This window comes from Dendrobates tinctorius, unplaced genomic scaffold (genome assembly GCF_039654945.1).
Source record: "Dendrobates tinctorius isolate UK_male_01 unplaced genomic scaffold, ASM3965494v1 ptg000224l, whole genome shotgun sequence".
Lineage (NCBI taxonomy): Eukaryota > Metazoa > Chordata > Amphibia > Anura > Dendrobatidae > Dendrobates > Dendrobates tinctorius.
Window position 1 is genome coordinate 3,877,753 of NW_027361891.1, and position 14,776 is coordinate 3,892,528.

The window sequence follows — 14,776 nt, forward strand, 5'->3', positions numbered from 1 at the left end:
TTGGCTTGAAATTAGCTTACTTTTGACTAAACATGGACTGTCTATTCCACTCTGTTCAGGAGAAATCCATTTCTCGGATTCTGCTGGCACTAGAATCGAGAAAAACACAGTCTAAGAAGCTCCGTCGACGCACGTTCCAGATATGTAATTTTCATATTGCTAACATAAACTGACATCGCATTATGACCAAATGATTAGATTCTAACTCTAGGCTATGGAAGAGCCAAGCACATGTGGAAGACAGACATTCTTTTGGGAGGAGGGAGATAACTCACTGGAATTCTCAAGTCACAATGAGTGTGTGTGGAGAGGGCTGAGGGGGGGTCGCTTGTCTCTGTGCAGCTATGACTGTAGCAGAAAGTTCTGGAAAGTGTATTATTAAGGGAAATCACAGATCATATTCACATTATCGTGACAATAATAAACTGGGTAGTTTGGTTAATGGCAAAATGCTGCTTTTTTCTGTACAGAGTGAATAAAGTGAATTATACCAAATACTGCACACAGTGTGATTGGGGGCCCAGATCTGCATAGGGGCCCACTGATTGATAGCCCTGTTCCCCTATGGGTCAGTCTGAGCCTGCTGCAGAGAATCTCATCTGGTATGCACAACACTATTACTCACAGGACAGGCGCTGACGATCAGGGGGTTGCTGAATGTTCAGTGTAGCCTAGCTTTTAGGGTAAAGGAAATCTTGCACTGCTCCACAGCGACCAAGACCGTAAATGACTCGATAGGTGGGGTTGGATAAAATTTATGTTGGGTCACATTACACCCACATCTATATGCAGCCTGACTTCTCTAAACAATTACATGTGCTCTTGAAGTGAAATATGCATCTTAAGGGCAGGTGCAGGCGGCCATATTATCAGAGTTCAATCTGACAAAACATCAGATCACACTTGGACCAATCTTATTCCATGGGCTGCGCAATCTCCCATTTTTTCCTCAGATTAAGTCGGTGTGAGGTAAAAAAAAAAAAACAAAAACATGCAAGCCTGAGTTTGATCTGATATTCGTACCACACTCGGCCATGCAAATCACTGAGTGCGTAGAAGACATCGGACTTCACTCGGATGACAGCTGAGGGCAGTGCAATTTCTACTGACAAAAAAGAATTATAAAAAAGGTTCTCTATCTTCTCCTCATCGAATAGAATCAGAGCACAGTACAATATTTTGAAAGACTATGATCAGTGTGATTTGCATGACCCACCCAATTCTCAGATGAGAGAAAGTACAGCCGTCTGCACCTGCCCTTAACCCGTATTTAGGGTGGAAGGAATTTTGCTCTTATCCACTGAGACCAATACCAGAAATTACTCGATAGTTCAGGTGGGATAGAATTTATATTGGGACACAAAGCTTCACATTAGATCACACCAGCGGTGTATGTAGGGGTTTAACTCAGGGGAGGGAGGAACAAAACATCTAAGTGGGCCCCTAAGCGGTAACCTTGATTCAACTAAAGTCATGGCCAAAAGTTTTGAGAATGACACAAATATTATATTTTCACATGATCTGCTGCCCTCTGGTTTTCATGTGTGTTTGTCAGATGTTTTTATCACATACAGAAATATAATTGCAACAATATTATGAGTAACAAAAGGTTATATTGACAGAATGAGTTCATGCAGCAAGTCAAAATTTGCAGTGTTGACCCTTCTTCTTCAGGACCTCAGCAATTCTCCCTGGCATGCTCTCAATCAACTTCTGGATCAAATCCTGACTGATAACAGTCCATTCTTGCAAAATCAATGCTTTTATTTTGTCTGAATTTGAAGGTTTTTGTTTGTCCACCCGTCTCTTGATGATTGACCACAAGTTCTCAATGGGATTAAGATCTGGGGAGTTTCCTGGCCATGGTCCCAAAATCTCTATGTTTTGTTCCCTGAGCCATTTAGTTATCACCTTTGCTTTATGGCAAGGTGCGCCATCATGTTGAAAAAGGCATTGTTGATTGCCAAACTGCTCTTGGACGGTTGGGAGAAGTTGCTCTCGGAAGACATTCTGGTACCATTCTTTATTCATGGCTGTGTTTTTAGGCAAGACTGAGAGAGAGCCCATTCCCTTGGCTGAGAAGCAACCCCACACATGAATGGTTTCAGGATGCTTGACAGTTGGCATGAGACAAGACTGGTGGTAGCGCTCATCTAGTCTTCTCCGAATAAGCCGTTTTCCAGATGTCCCAAACAATCGAAAAGGGGATTCATCAGAGAAAATGACTTTACCCCAGTCCTCAGCAGTCCACTCCCTGTACCTCTTGCAGAATGTCAGTCTGTCCATGATGTTTTTTCTGGAGAGAAGTGGCTTCTTTGCTGCCCTCCTTGAGACCAGGCCTTGCTCCAAGAGTCTCCACCTCACAGTGCGCGCAGATGCACTCACACCTGCCTGCTGCCATTCCGGAGCAAGCTCTGCACTGCTGGTAGCCCGATCCCGCAGCTGAAACACTTTTAAGAGACGGTCCTGGCGCTTGCTGGTCTTTCTTGGGCGCCCTAGAGCCTTTTTGGCAACAAGGGAACCTCTCTCCTTGAAGTTCTTGATGATGCGATAGATTGTTGACTGAGGTGCAAGCTACGATACTCTTCCCTGTTAGGCCATTTTTGTGCAGTGCAATGATGACTGCACGTGTTTCTTTAGAGATAACCATGGTTAACAGGAGAAACAATGATGCCAAGCACCAGCCTCCTTTTAAAGTGCCCAGTGGTGTCATTCTTACTTAATCATGACAGATTGATCTCCAGCCCTGTCCTCATCAACACCCACACCTGTGTTAATGGAGCAATCACTGAAACGATGTTAGCTGGTCCTTTTAAGGCAGGGCTGCAATGATGTTGAAATGTGTGTTGGGGGATAAAGTTCATTTTCTAGGCAAATATTGACTTTGCAAGTAATTGCTGTTAAGCTGATCACTCTTTATAACATTCTGGAGTATATGCAAATTGCCATTAGAAAAAATGAAGCAGTAGACTTTGTAAAAATTAATATTTGTGTCATTCTCAAAACTTTTGGCCATGACTGTACTGTGGTGCAGTCTATTTGTGGGTGTCGGGGAACCTCAGCAGATGACCGTGCTGTTACTGGGAAAAAGCTCTACTCAAAGACCAACACTGATTACCGCCATATGATGACCATACAGTAATAGTTACCAATGTTGCAGAACAAACAAGGGATTACAGTATAGTGACTTACATCTGATGTTCTTTCTGATGGAGCCTTTCACTTTTCCACCTGGCTCAGACAGACCGGACAAGTTCTTCCAGCAATGACACGGCTGTAGAGATTAAAACAAAGACACATGACTTCTCACATTTCCACCACCATCCCCATCTATCCTGTACCTGCGGATACCCCAATACTGAGCTGCTGCCGTGTCACTATTAGGCTAAGGGGTTCTTCACAGTAAGCGAGATCGCCGATGCGTCACAGATTTTGTGACGCGCCAGTGATCTCGCTGTGTGTGGCACGCATCAGCGCCCGGCTCGCCCCGTCGGGTATCGCCGATCGTGCAGGAATGTCCTGGGCCATTTTTTGATCGTTGGTCTCCCGCTGGCCAGCATGCATCGCTGCGTGTGGCAGCGGGAGACCAACGATCAGCGAGCTCCCAGCGCTGTAAGCAGATGCTGGGAGCTGGTATCAAAGGTAAATAGCGGGTAACTAAGCGCACGTGTCCCTTAGTTACCCGCTGTGTACCCTGTATACCAGAATGCTTGCGCTGGTATCCAAGGTAAACAACGGGTAACTAAGTGCCGCGTGCGCTTAGTTACCCGCTGTTTACCTTGGATACCAGCTCCCAGCGCGAGCATGCTGGTATCCAGGGTACACAGCGGGTAACTAAGGGACACACGCGATTAGTTACCCACTATGTACCCTGGCTACCTGTGTCCTCGCTGGTCCTGATCACCAGAGTCTGCCTGTTTGACAGCTCACCAGCGATCATGTAGCGACGCACCAGCGATCCTGACCAGGTCATATCGTTGTCGGGATTGCTGGTGCGTCGTTTAGTGTAACGGGACCCTAAGTTCACACTGGACGTTTTTGCAGATATTTTTTGCCTTTTTAATGCTAATTTTCAGCTCCTTTTCACAGTACCAGCAAAGTCTGAGATTTTAGGATTTTGTGCTTTGAGTGGTTTTTTTTTTTTTTTTTTAGACAGAGCTTGTCACTTTTTACACCCATTCAAATAAATGGGTGGTTAAAAACCACTGAAAAAAACGCACCAAAAATGCAGGTATGTTTTGCTGTGGTTTTTTTGTGCCAAAACCTGATTCTATTGAATAGGAATCTTTTTTTCAACACTAAACTTTATCAGCATGCCAAAACCGCAGCAAAAAAAATGCAAGAAAAACATGTTTTTTCTGCAGCTTTCCTGCCAAGAGATCAGATTTTGCTGCAGGAAAAAAAAAAAGCTGGAAAAACGCCTAGTGTGAACTGTGTGGTACAAAAACAGTGATCCTCTATTGTAAGTGCCCTACATAATAATGCCCTGTGCGAGTGCCCTAGAAAACAGTGGTCTCATTTTGCCTCTTGAATGTAATAATGCCCCATGTACACCTTTGACAGACAATACCAAGTGCCTCTATAACAATAATGTTTAAGTGCCCACTTAACACCCCTATACACAGTTTGATGCGACTACACTTCCAATATACACAGTATCATGAGCCCATAGCTCCTCTATACAAACTAGTATGGGCCCACAGCTCCCCCCAAAACCCATAATGGTCCACACACTGTATAATAGCCCTCACATTAGCTCCCACACTGTATATTTGCCCCCAAAAGTAGTCCTCACAGTTTGACTGCCCCCAACAGTAACTACCACACTCTAAAAAGGACCCCACAGTAGTTCCAAAACTGTAAAATGTCCCCCACAGTTTGACAGACCCCCAAAGTAGCTCCCACACTGTATAAAGGTCCTCCCAGTTTATTATGGCCCTTACAGTAGCTCCCACACTGTATACAGGTCCTCCCAGTTTATTATGGCCCTTACAGTAGCTCCCACACTGTATATAGGCGCCCACATTGGCTCCCAAGCTGTAAAAAAAACCTCTTCATGATAGAGCTTTAAATAGGAGTCTAAAATAGCCCAAGTTACCAGTGTGAAAATGGCAAGATTTCTAGTATAAAATCGGGGCAGCCTAATGATATGAGCACACAGTCATTTTCGGCTGGATTGTGCCTGAAACCCACCAGAAAAAAAAGTATAATGCACAACAATGCCATGGCAGTGCATAGATTTTTGTCATTTGTTTTATGCTTACAAGAAATTAAGCGGCTAAAAGACGTAACCTGTTCATTCTTCTGGCAGCTTCTGCTTGGAAGCTGCTTGATATTTATAGTTTAAATTTCATAAAAAAAAACAAAAAAAAAAAAAAAACAGAAAGCAAAGCACAATCAGCTGGGAGGATGCCGCTTTCAAAATGTTTTTTCTAGCCGAGTAACATGAAGAACAGGTATTATTGCCACATGAAACATGCGATTATGCTGCCACGGCCAGCACCTGCCTGCAGTTTTTTTTTTTCTTTAAAGTTTGTACAGATATTTATTATATGAACTAGGGGGCAGGTCAGTGAGGGATCATAGTTTGATTTACTATTTATGGCGGTTTTTATGTTTGGCAGCTGTCACACATTAAAAGACGCTTTTTATTGCAAAAAATAGTTTTTACATCACCACATATTGAGAGCTACAATTTTTCCATATTTTGGCCCACAGTCATGTGAGGTCTTATTTTTTGTGGGACGAGATGACGTTTTTATTGGTACCATTTTTAGGCACGTGACATTTTTTTATCACTTTTTATTCCAATTTTTGGGAGGCAGAAAGAACAAAAAACAGCATTTCATGAATTTCTTTGGGGGGGGGGGGGTGCATTTATACCGTTCCACATGTGGTAAAATTGATAAAGTGGTCCTATTCTTCGGGTCAGTAAGGTTACAGCGATGCCTCATTTATATCTTTTTTATGTTTTGGAGCTTTAAAACAATAAAAACTAATTTTATATAAAAAAATTATTTTTGCATCGCTTTATTCTGTGAGCTATAACTTTTATTTTCCAATGATTGAGATGGCAGCTCGTTTTTTGCGGGGCAAGATGACCATGTTTATTTATATCTGTCTTTTTGATCGCGTGTTATTCCACTTTTTGTTCATGATGATAAAGCATTGTTTTTTTGCTATTTTTTTTAATGGTGTTCACTAAAGGGGTTAACTAGTGGGACAGTTATATAGGTCGCATCATTACGGACGCAGCGATACTAAATGTGTACTTTTGTTTAGATTTTTTAATTCAATTTATTGATGAAATATTGATTTATTTTTAATTTAATTCGTACTTTTACGCTGTGTCCTACTATGGGACACTGATTTTGTCCAGGCTGATCGCTTCTATAGCATGCGCGTGACAGGAAGTCTCTCAGCTCTTGAAACCCATCGGGTCTCCATGGCAGCGATCGGGACCCCGTGTCATGACATAGGGTCTCCGATCCAAAGGCAGAGGGGTTATCACAGCTGACAGCCCCTCTGCCTGCTCCCGGAACGCTGCGATCATGTTTAATCGCAGTGTTCCGGGGGGTTAAAGTGCCGGGAGCGGTCAGTGACCACTCCTGGCACTTAGTGCTGGGTGTCAGCTGTGAGAATTAATGACCAAGACATTAGTAAGCACCATTTTTTATTATTTTATTTAAAGGGGTTGTAGATGTTTACTCTTTCATGTGGCTCTGACATGGAAGTGAAAAGAGCTGTTTGGTGGCTGGTCAAGTGGCCAAGTCAACCAACCAATCGCTACAGCATTGCGTAGACTTTAGGGATGAGCAAGTAGCTTTGGCTAAGTCCTTATCCGATTAGCTATAGCGCTTACCAAATAGCTGCATCTGGAACCCAGAGACCTGAATCGCTCCTGCTGATCAGCTGTGCAGCACCGCAGCTGCATGTGTCACGGCTGTGTGATAGTCACAACATATGCATGAAGAGCCTGTGTGTTGTGACTGTCACATGTGCATGCAGCTGCAGAGCTGAACAGCTGATCAGCAGGAGCGCTCCAGGTTCCCGAGGCAGCTATTCCGATAAGGACTTACCCGAAGCTACTCGCTCATCCCTAGTAGACATCCTTTTTTCCCCCCACTCCCTAGGATCACTTGTGCAGAGGCTGAAAAATACTCTCACACAGTGCTGAGCTTTATGTACTCTAAGAATAAGTTGACCAATTTCTGGTTTTGGACAACCCCAATGAGGGGCTATGTTGTGACTATTAAGCTGAGCACAGACAGCCATATGAAAAAACAAACAAAAAAAAAACAATAGGCCAGTCATATCTATCCATTGTAGTTGCAATTGGCTCCATGTGTAGTTCTGTGTACTCATTCACAGACTAGCACCGAAGTGGACTGCATCAGCCGATGTGAATACTTGATTATTATTATTGGCGCTGAGCGCTGTCCGATAAGCACATGGACCGACAATACGACTGGACTTGACCTTAGTTGGATACTGCGCTGACAATTGTCCTTGATTAATGAACATATAAAATCAGATATCAGAGGAATGATTTTAGAGGATTGTGATCCACTCATCAACATTAAAGAGTCTGTCAGCATGGGATGACTGTTCAAATTAAATCCTGCCGCTCGGTGCATTACTGCAGGGCCCATTGCTTAAATACACTTTCCCTCTTCTATGATTGACAGCTCTGGATTCAAAGAGCCAGAAACGGTAAAGATAGATGGGAAGGTCTATATTAATGTTTGTTTCAACTGTGAAGCAAACAGCACCTGTACTTGGTTTGAACAGTCGTTCTGTGCTGACAGAGTCCCTTTAACATTACAACACCAAGAAGGAAAAGGCATGTGAACCACAGGATCAGCAGGCATATTAATGATGGAAAAAAATGGCAACATAATTTTCAAAAGATCTTCATTTATTCAGCAGAGATGAGTCCCCTTTTGTCTTTGACACCGGGATACTGGAGATTTGTCCATGTAGGCAATTCCTTGAACAGGGAATATGAAAGTGCCCCAGTAGCAGTTTTTCAACACAACAATGGCAGCCTACATGTTTCTTATGCTACTGTGAGCACTCTACATGGTCTAAATGTGCCACCATGGCCATCATCATTTCTGGACTTGTGTCCCTTCGAGCACATCTGGGACATCATTGGCTGGCAATTACAAAAGGAAGCTGCCGGCAGCGGATCTTGACGATTTGCATGCCCAAATTAATTCAGTGTGGCAGAGCATTCCTCAGACAACTTAACGTCATTGATAGTATACACAGGAGCGCACGTTCATGAATTTATGTGTGGTGCTCAAACTCGATACTGAATCATTTGAGATATTTTGAAAACATTTTTCATAATTTTCATTAACTTGCCCATCCATCCTGCAATTTTCCCAATTCCTCCACTTTTCCAACTTGGTGTTGCAATTTGAGTGTTGGGAAGTTTATCTTCCACAAAAACTTATATAAACCCACGCAATTTTCCACATACTGAATAAGCAACTACAATAAAAAGCCTGCCCATCAAGACTTTATTTTACTGGATGATCATGACATTTCAGGAGTGAACTCCTAGAGCTCTGATGTAGCTCCGAAAACAGAAAAATGTCTTCGAGATGAATGCTGCATGCATAAAAGTACACTACTCAACTTTAACTTAATAAACAGCAAAAATGTTAAAACCATTCTGAAAAAAAAAAAGAACCATATTCAAATTCATAAATAGAAGAACTTTATTAGAAGACTTTATGAACCCAATTTCATCCTGTAATTGTAACTTTCTGGTACCATCAAGCATATATTAGAGCAGTGTCTGCATTGCAGCACTCTTCGGTTTGGCAGAAGTACTTAAGACCTTATATATTTCTAGTCCTTATATCTAATGTCTACAAATAAGTGTTTTCAATTTAAAAAGAAAAAAAAAAATAATTCCAGTGCCAAGTCTTGTAAAACATTGTGGTCACGATGGGCTATGGGTAAGACATGCAAAGAAGCACATAGTAGCATCAATCTGCTTCCCCTCCAAAGGGAATTTTATAAATTTTCTTCTTTTAAATAATAAATTTTAAAAAAAGGTAAAACATATGTATATAGACATTAATACAGTAATCTGTCCTCAAAGACCATGTGTAGTGCATAAGACATTGTATCATTTAGTCTAAAGTACTGGATCTGCCCATTAAAATACATTTCAAGTAAAAAAAAAAAAAAAAAAAAAAAACACATTCACAGTTGACCATTTCATTAAATACAACTTTAGACAGCTTAAAAATAAAATGGGTCATTTCATCCATTTTGCTGCAGTGGGAAACGACACCACTATGCAGGCTTTCACGATATCCAGGTAACATTCACGCAAAAAAAGATTAAAAAAAAAAAACAACACTTCTGAGCAAATGGATATAGTCCTACAACCCAACCCTTCAAAATTAGAGTCTTCTAACCTCTAAAATCAGCAAAAGCCATTTTCTCAGATTATAAAAGTGTCCCCTATATGATACATAGGGATTTCTTATATGTGATTAACAGACAAACCCGACACCTCTCTAGCGTCCCATATTCCAGATGTGAATAAAAGATATTAATAAGCCGAGGTTTCGCTACTATGAGATGAAGTGGTAAAAGTAAAAACCTGATGTCTGACCACTAGGAGTCGCTCTATCCTCGTGCCGTCCGTAGCACTAGCTATATGCAGAGGGAGATCAACGAGAAACCGGAAACGTAGAGACTGATCGTAAACATACGAAAACGGAAACATTGTCCAACAATACTTCTTAGGCTAGATTCATATTAATGCCGCACTCTCCGATGAACACTACATCAGGGGGTTTCTTTTTTTAGAGATTCTGACAAAGTGCTCGCCTGAGAGCGCTGAATTAACATGAACCTAAAAATGACAAATCTAAAACACAGTAACAAATAACGCTGCCTGTGATCCCAATGTTCTTTGGTTTTCTCAGAACATGCACTATTATAAAAGGTGCTGCATGTCTACCATTACTTCTACCTTTTCTATCGCAGTCTTACCCTCTGTAGCTGTGTGATCGTTCTGGCAAGCAGACCACCTTACCAGAGCACACAGCAGATTTCCAGAGTGGGCTCTACCGTATCTGCCAATGTATTACAGATCAATACAGACTGTCTTTTAACCTACTGTTTCCATCTCATTCATTATGCATCTGAAATGTGGATGTTTCCTCCAATCATTACAGAGCGTCTAAACATACTATATGCCTACAAAAGAGAAGCCAACATGGCTGCCCACCCTTACTATTATCTGCATAGCTGCTGCTCGTCACACTTTCCCATCCGCTGTCCCTCTAAAACATACCCTCCCAACACTATAGAAGCATTGGCGGACCCCCGCTTATCCGTGCCTCCAGGATCATCACTAACTGTTCTGCTTGCTGGACTGAATCGTACGACCTTCATGAATTCTTGCGAATCTTCAGGTGCTGATCAGAATCAGCCCATATCTATAGCAGACATTCGTCACAAAACATTTTTACAACAATAAAAGTAGAAAAAAAAACCTTAAATAAAATCCTGATGTGTTAAAAACAATCTTTTTTTTGTCAGAATTAAAGCTTGAATAATTTATAAGAAATATAATTTAACTAAAAAAAAAAAAAAAGAAAAACCTCAAAATCTAAAAATGATTTTGATATTTGGATTGTCTGCAGCAAAAACCACAAGTTCTGTGGCAGCTTTTTATAGTCCCAGGATAAGTCAATCCATCATATCCATATGGCCCGTTTACGACAAGGCACACAAGTATCTTCCCATGGACATGTTCCCTTGCTATGAAGTCTCCTCTGGACAGAGCCGCACATGTGCCCATTGCTCTGCCATGCTGTAATCCACAGGCCCTTGTGGCTGGAGCCCTAGCCCGGTTTGCGCACTCCGCTCAGCGCTTCCTCTAGCTTCTCCTTGTAGCAGGAATAGCGTTGCCTCAAACTCTGCAGCTGGTCGTCTTCTTCCTTGTCCAGGATGCGCAGGAAATTCTGCAATTCTGGGATTGTGAAGGCTTCCCACTGCAACAAAGAGAGGAAAATACTTAAACTTGTAAAAACCCCATAAGACAGTTTCCTGGGTCTATTTTGACAGGATATATGGAAACTAAAAAAGTTTGGGTCTAACCCGGAGACAGCGATGCATTCACTATCACTATTAGGTCAGCTAACAACAAATGTAAAAAGGGAAGGAGTGTAAATGGTAATGAAACAATGAATAAAGAACAAACAGCAGGCAGAATAAGCCTGTATAATAATAGATGAGCTCAGGGTACTGGAGACGAGGCAGAACCACTCACTACTGTGATAAAACAGGCAGGGAAATATTTTACCTCACAGGAAGAAAAACACAAAACAAAACAGCTGTGATCCCCTGCTGTCCTGTCTGTATCCTCTCTTTTGCTTCCTCCCCTGCCCAGGAGCTGTGGTATGATCAGACCATGTCCCTGCACGGTCAGATGCAGCCATTACACAGTACACAGCAGGGGCACACGTATAAGATTATCTCAGCACAGGGACATTTTATTTAAACACATCCGATTGTGGAACGGATTATTATTCCAAGATATATTGATTAAAATGTACTTTGTTCTTGGGAAAAAAACCTTTAACAATATTACCATATTTTTCTGACTATAACACACTTTTTAGCAAGAAAAACACTTACTAAAAAGTGTGCATGAATTACAGTCTGGAAGCAGCAGCTTGTGATGGAGATGGCAGAAACAGCAACCTTCCTGATCACTGAGAGAACTGCTCTCCTCCTGCCCCAAGCTGATCTATGTTATCGGTGCAAAGAAGGAGAGGAAGCCACCAGGACCATGTCCTGACCAGCTCCGGGACCTTTCAAGGTCTTGTCATCAGACACATGCCTGAAAGCAACTAGAAAATATGGTAAAATACAGTGGGGAAAATAAGTTTTATACACTGACGATTTTGCAAGCTTTCCCACCTACAAAGAATGGAGAGGTCTGTAATTTTTATCGTAGCTACACTTCAACTGTGAGAGACAATCTAAAAATAAAAATCAGAAAATTATATTGTATGATTTTTAAATAATTAAATTGCATGAAATAAGTATTTGATCACCTACCAACCAGCAAGAATTCTGGCTATCAGAGACCTTGTTAGATTTTCTTTAAGAAGCTCTCCTACTCTGCAGTCATTACTTGTATTAACTGCACCTGTGAGCATATGGACAGGTGTCTCATACAGGTAACAAGTTCAATCACTCACACTCCAACCTCTCCACCATGGCCAAGACCAAAGAGCTGTCTAAGGACACCAGGGACAAAAAATTGTTGACCTGCCCAAGGCTGGGATGGGCTACAGGAACAATAGGCAAGCAGCTTGGTGAGAAGGCAACAACTGTTGGCGCAATTATTAGACAATGGAAGAAACACAAGATGACTGTCACTCTTCCTCGGCCTGGGGCTCCATGCAAGGTCTCGCCTCGTGGGGTAAGGATGATTCTGAGAAAGGTCAGGAATCAGCCCAGAACTACACAGGAGGACCTGGTCAATGACCTGAAGAAAACTGGGACCACAGTCTTAAACATTACAGTTAGCAACCAACTAAGCCGTCAAGGATTAAAATCCTGCAGGGCACACAAGGTCCCCCTGCTCACGCCAGCATATATACAGGCACATTTGAAGTTCCCCAATGACTATCTGGATGATCCAGTGGGGAGGTATGGGAGAAGGTCATGTGATCAGAGGAGACCAAAATAGAACTTTTTTGGTATCAACTCCACTCATCGTGCTTGGAGGAAGAAGGAGGAGTACAGCGCCAAGAACACTGTCCCAATCGTGAAGCATCATACTTTGGGGTGCTTTACTGCGAAGGGGACAGGACAACTGCATCGTATTGAAGGGAGGATGGATGGGGTCACGTATTGGAAGATTTTGGTCAACAAAAAAAACTGGGTCTTCCAACATGACAATGACCCAAAACACACAGCCAGGGCCACTAAGGAGTGGTTCCGTAAGATGCATTTCAGGAATGGCCTAGACCAGGGTTCCCCAACTCCAGTCCTCAAGGCCCACCAACAGATCATGTTTTCAGGATTTCTTTTGCATTGCTCAGGTGATAATTGCTTCACCTGTGCAAAACAAAGGAAATCCTGAAAACATGATCTGTTGGTGGGCCTTGAGGACTGGAGTTGGTGAACCCTGGCCTAGACAGTCTCTAGACCTGAACCCAATAGAAAATCTTTGGCAGGAGCTGAAACTCAGCTGTTGCCCAGATACAGCCCCGAAACCTAAAAGATCTGGAGAAGATCTGTATGGAGAAGTGGGCCAAAATTCCCTGCTGCAGTGTGTAGAAACTTGGTCAAGAACTACAGGAAACGTCTAAACTCTAATTGCAAACAAAGGTTTCTGTACTAAATAAAATATTAGGTTCTGTTTTTCTATGGTATCAAATAATTTGCATTTTATTGCATGAAATAAGTATGTAAAATCAAACAATGTGAATTTCTGGATTTTTTTTTTTTTTTTTTAAGGATTCTGTCTCTCACAGTTGAAGTGTAACCAAGATAAAAATCACAGATCTCTCCGTTCTTTGTAGATTGGAAAACTTACAAAATCGGCAGTGTATCAAATACTTAATTTTCCCTACTTGGGTGTTTGCTCGCATGCATATAACAGAGCTGTGTGTATGTAACTTTGCATGTAGCAGAGCTGTGTGTATGTAACTTTGCATGTAGCAGAGCTGTGTGGGTCCATACAGTGGCTTACGAAAGTATTCACCCCTCTTGGCATTTTTCGTGTCACCGACAACCTGGAATTTCACTGTTTTTTTTAGGATTTGCATCAGTTTATGTACAGAACATGCCTACAACTGTGAACATTTGATTTTCTTTTTTTGTGAAGCAAACAAATAGGACAAAATAAAGCTTCAGTGGGAATAACCAGGACCAGCTCAAGGTTTTCGTAGGCTCCAGTTAGGGTACCGTTACACTTAGCGATGCACCAGTGATCCCAACAACGATATGGATCGCTGGTGCATCACTAAGTGGTCGCTAGTGAGCTGCCACACAGGCAGATCTCACCAGCGACATAGCAGGGGTCAGGGGTCGCTACTTACCTGTCAGACAAGGCGATCCTGACGTCCTCCCGCCCACGTCCACGCGTCGCTCGTCGGCGCCACAGGAAGCAGACGACGAGAAATGGTCCAGGACGTTCTCGTGCGACCAACAATGAGCAGCGGGGGAGCCGGTCGGAGGTAAGTATCAGACATAGCGATATCGCTAGCAATATCGCTATAACGTCACAAAAAACAGTGACATTACAGCGATATTGCTAGCGATATCGCTGTGTGTAACGGGGGCTTTACCCATCTCTTGACAGATTTGTTGTGGTACCATGTTGTTTCCATTTGATGACAGTTGATTTGTATGGTGCTCTGAGGGACTATCAGAGATTGGGACTTTTTTTCCCCATGACCCAACTCTGACTTGTATTGCTGAACAACTTTGCCCCTGACTTGTTTGGAGATCTCCTTGGTCTTCATGGTGTTTGGTTAGTGGTGCCTCTTGCTTACTGGTGTTGCAGCCTCTGTGGCCTTTCAGAAAAGGTGTGTATATATTGACAGACCATGTATGTGACTTATGAAAGTGATTGCTTGCACCAGAACTTTTTAAGGACTTTATAGCAAAATGGGTGCATACATTTGCACATGCTAATTTTTAGTTATTTGATCCCATAAATTTAATGTATGCCTATATTTTTCTCACTTCACCAACTTAGACTATTTAGTGCTGATGC

General features: G+C 42.3%; 1 protein-coding gene across 3 annotated transcripts in view; it reads right to left on the bottom strand.

Annotated features, from left to right (window-relative positions):
• Window positions 1-8,705: 8,705 nt before the first annotated feature.
• The window catches only part of RASSF3 (Ras association domain family member 3), a 272,610-nt gene continuing 266,539 nt past the window's right edge, over window positions 8,706-14,776 (bottom strand). For all 3 annotated transcript variants that reach the window (XM_073555455.1, XM_073555456.1, XM_073555457.1), the window contains one exon: window positions 8,706-11,030. In XM_073555455.1, the coding sequence (XP_073411556.1) occupies window positions 10,881-11,030 (150 nt within the window). In that variant the 3' untranslated portion in view covers window positions 8,706-10,880. The remainder of the gene's footprint in view (window positions 11,031-14,776) is intronic.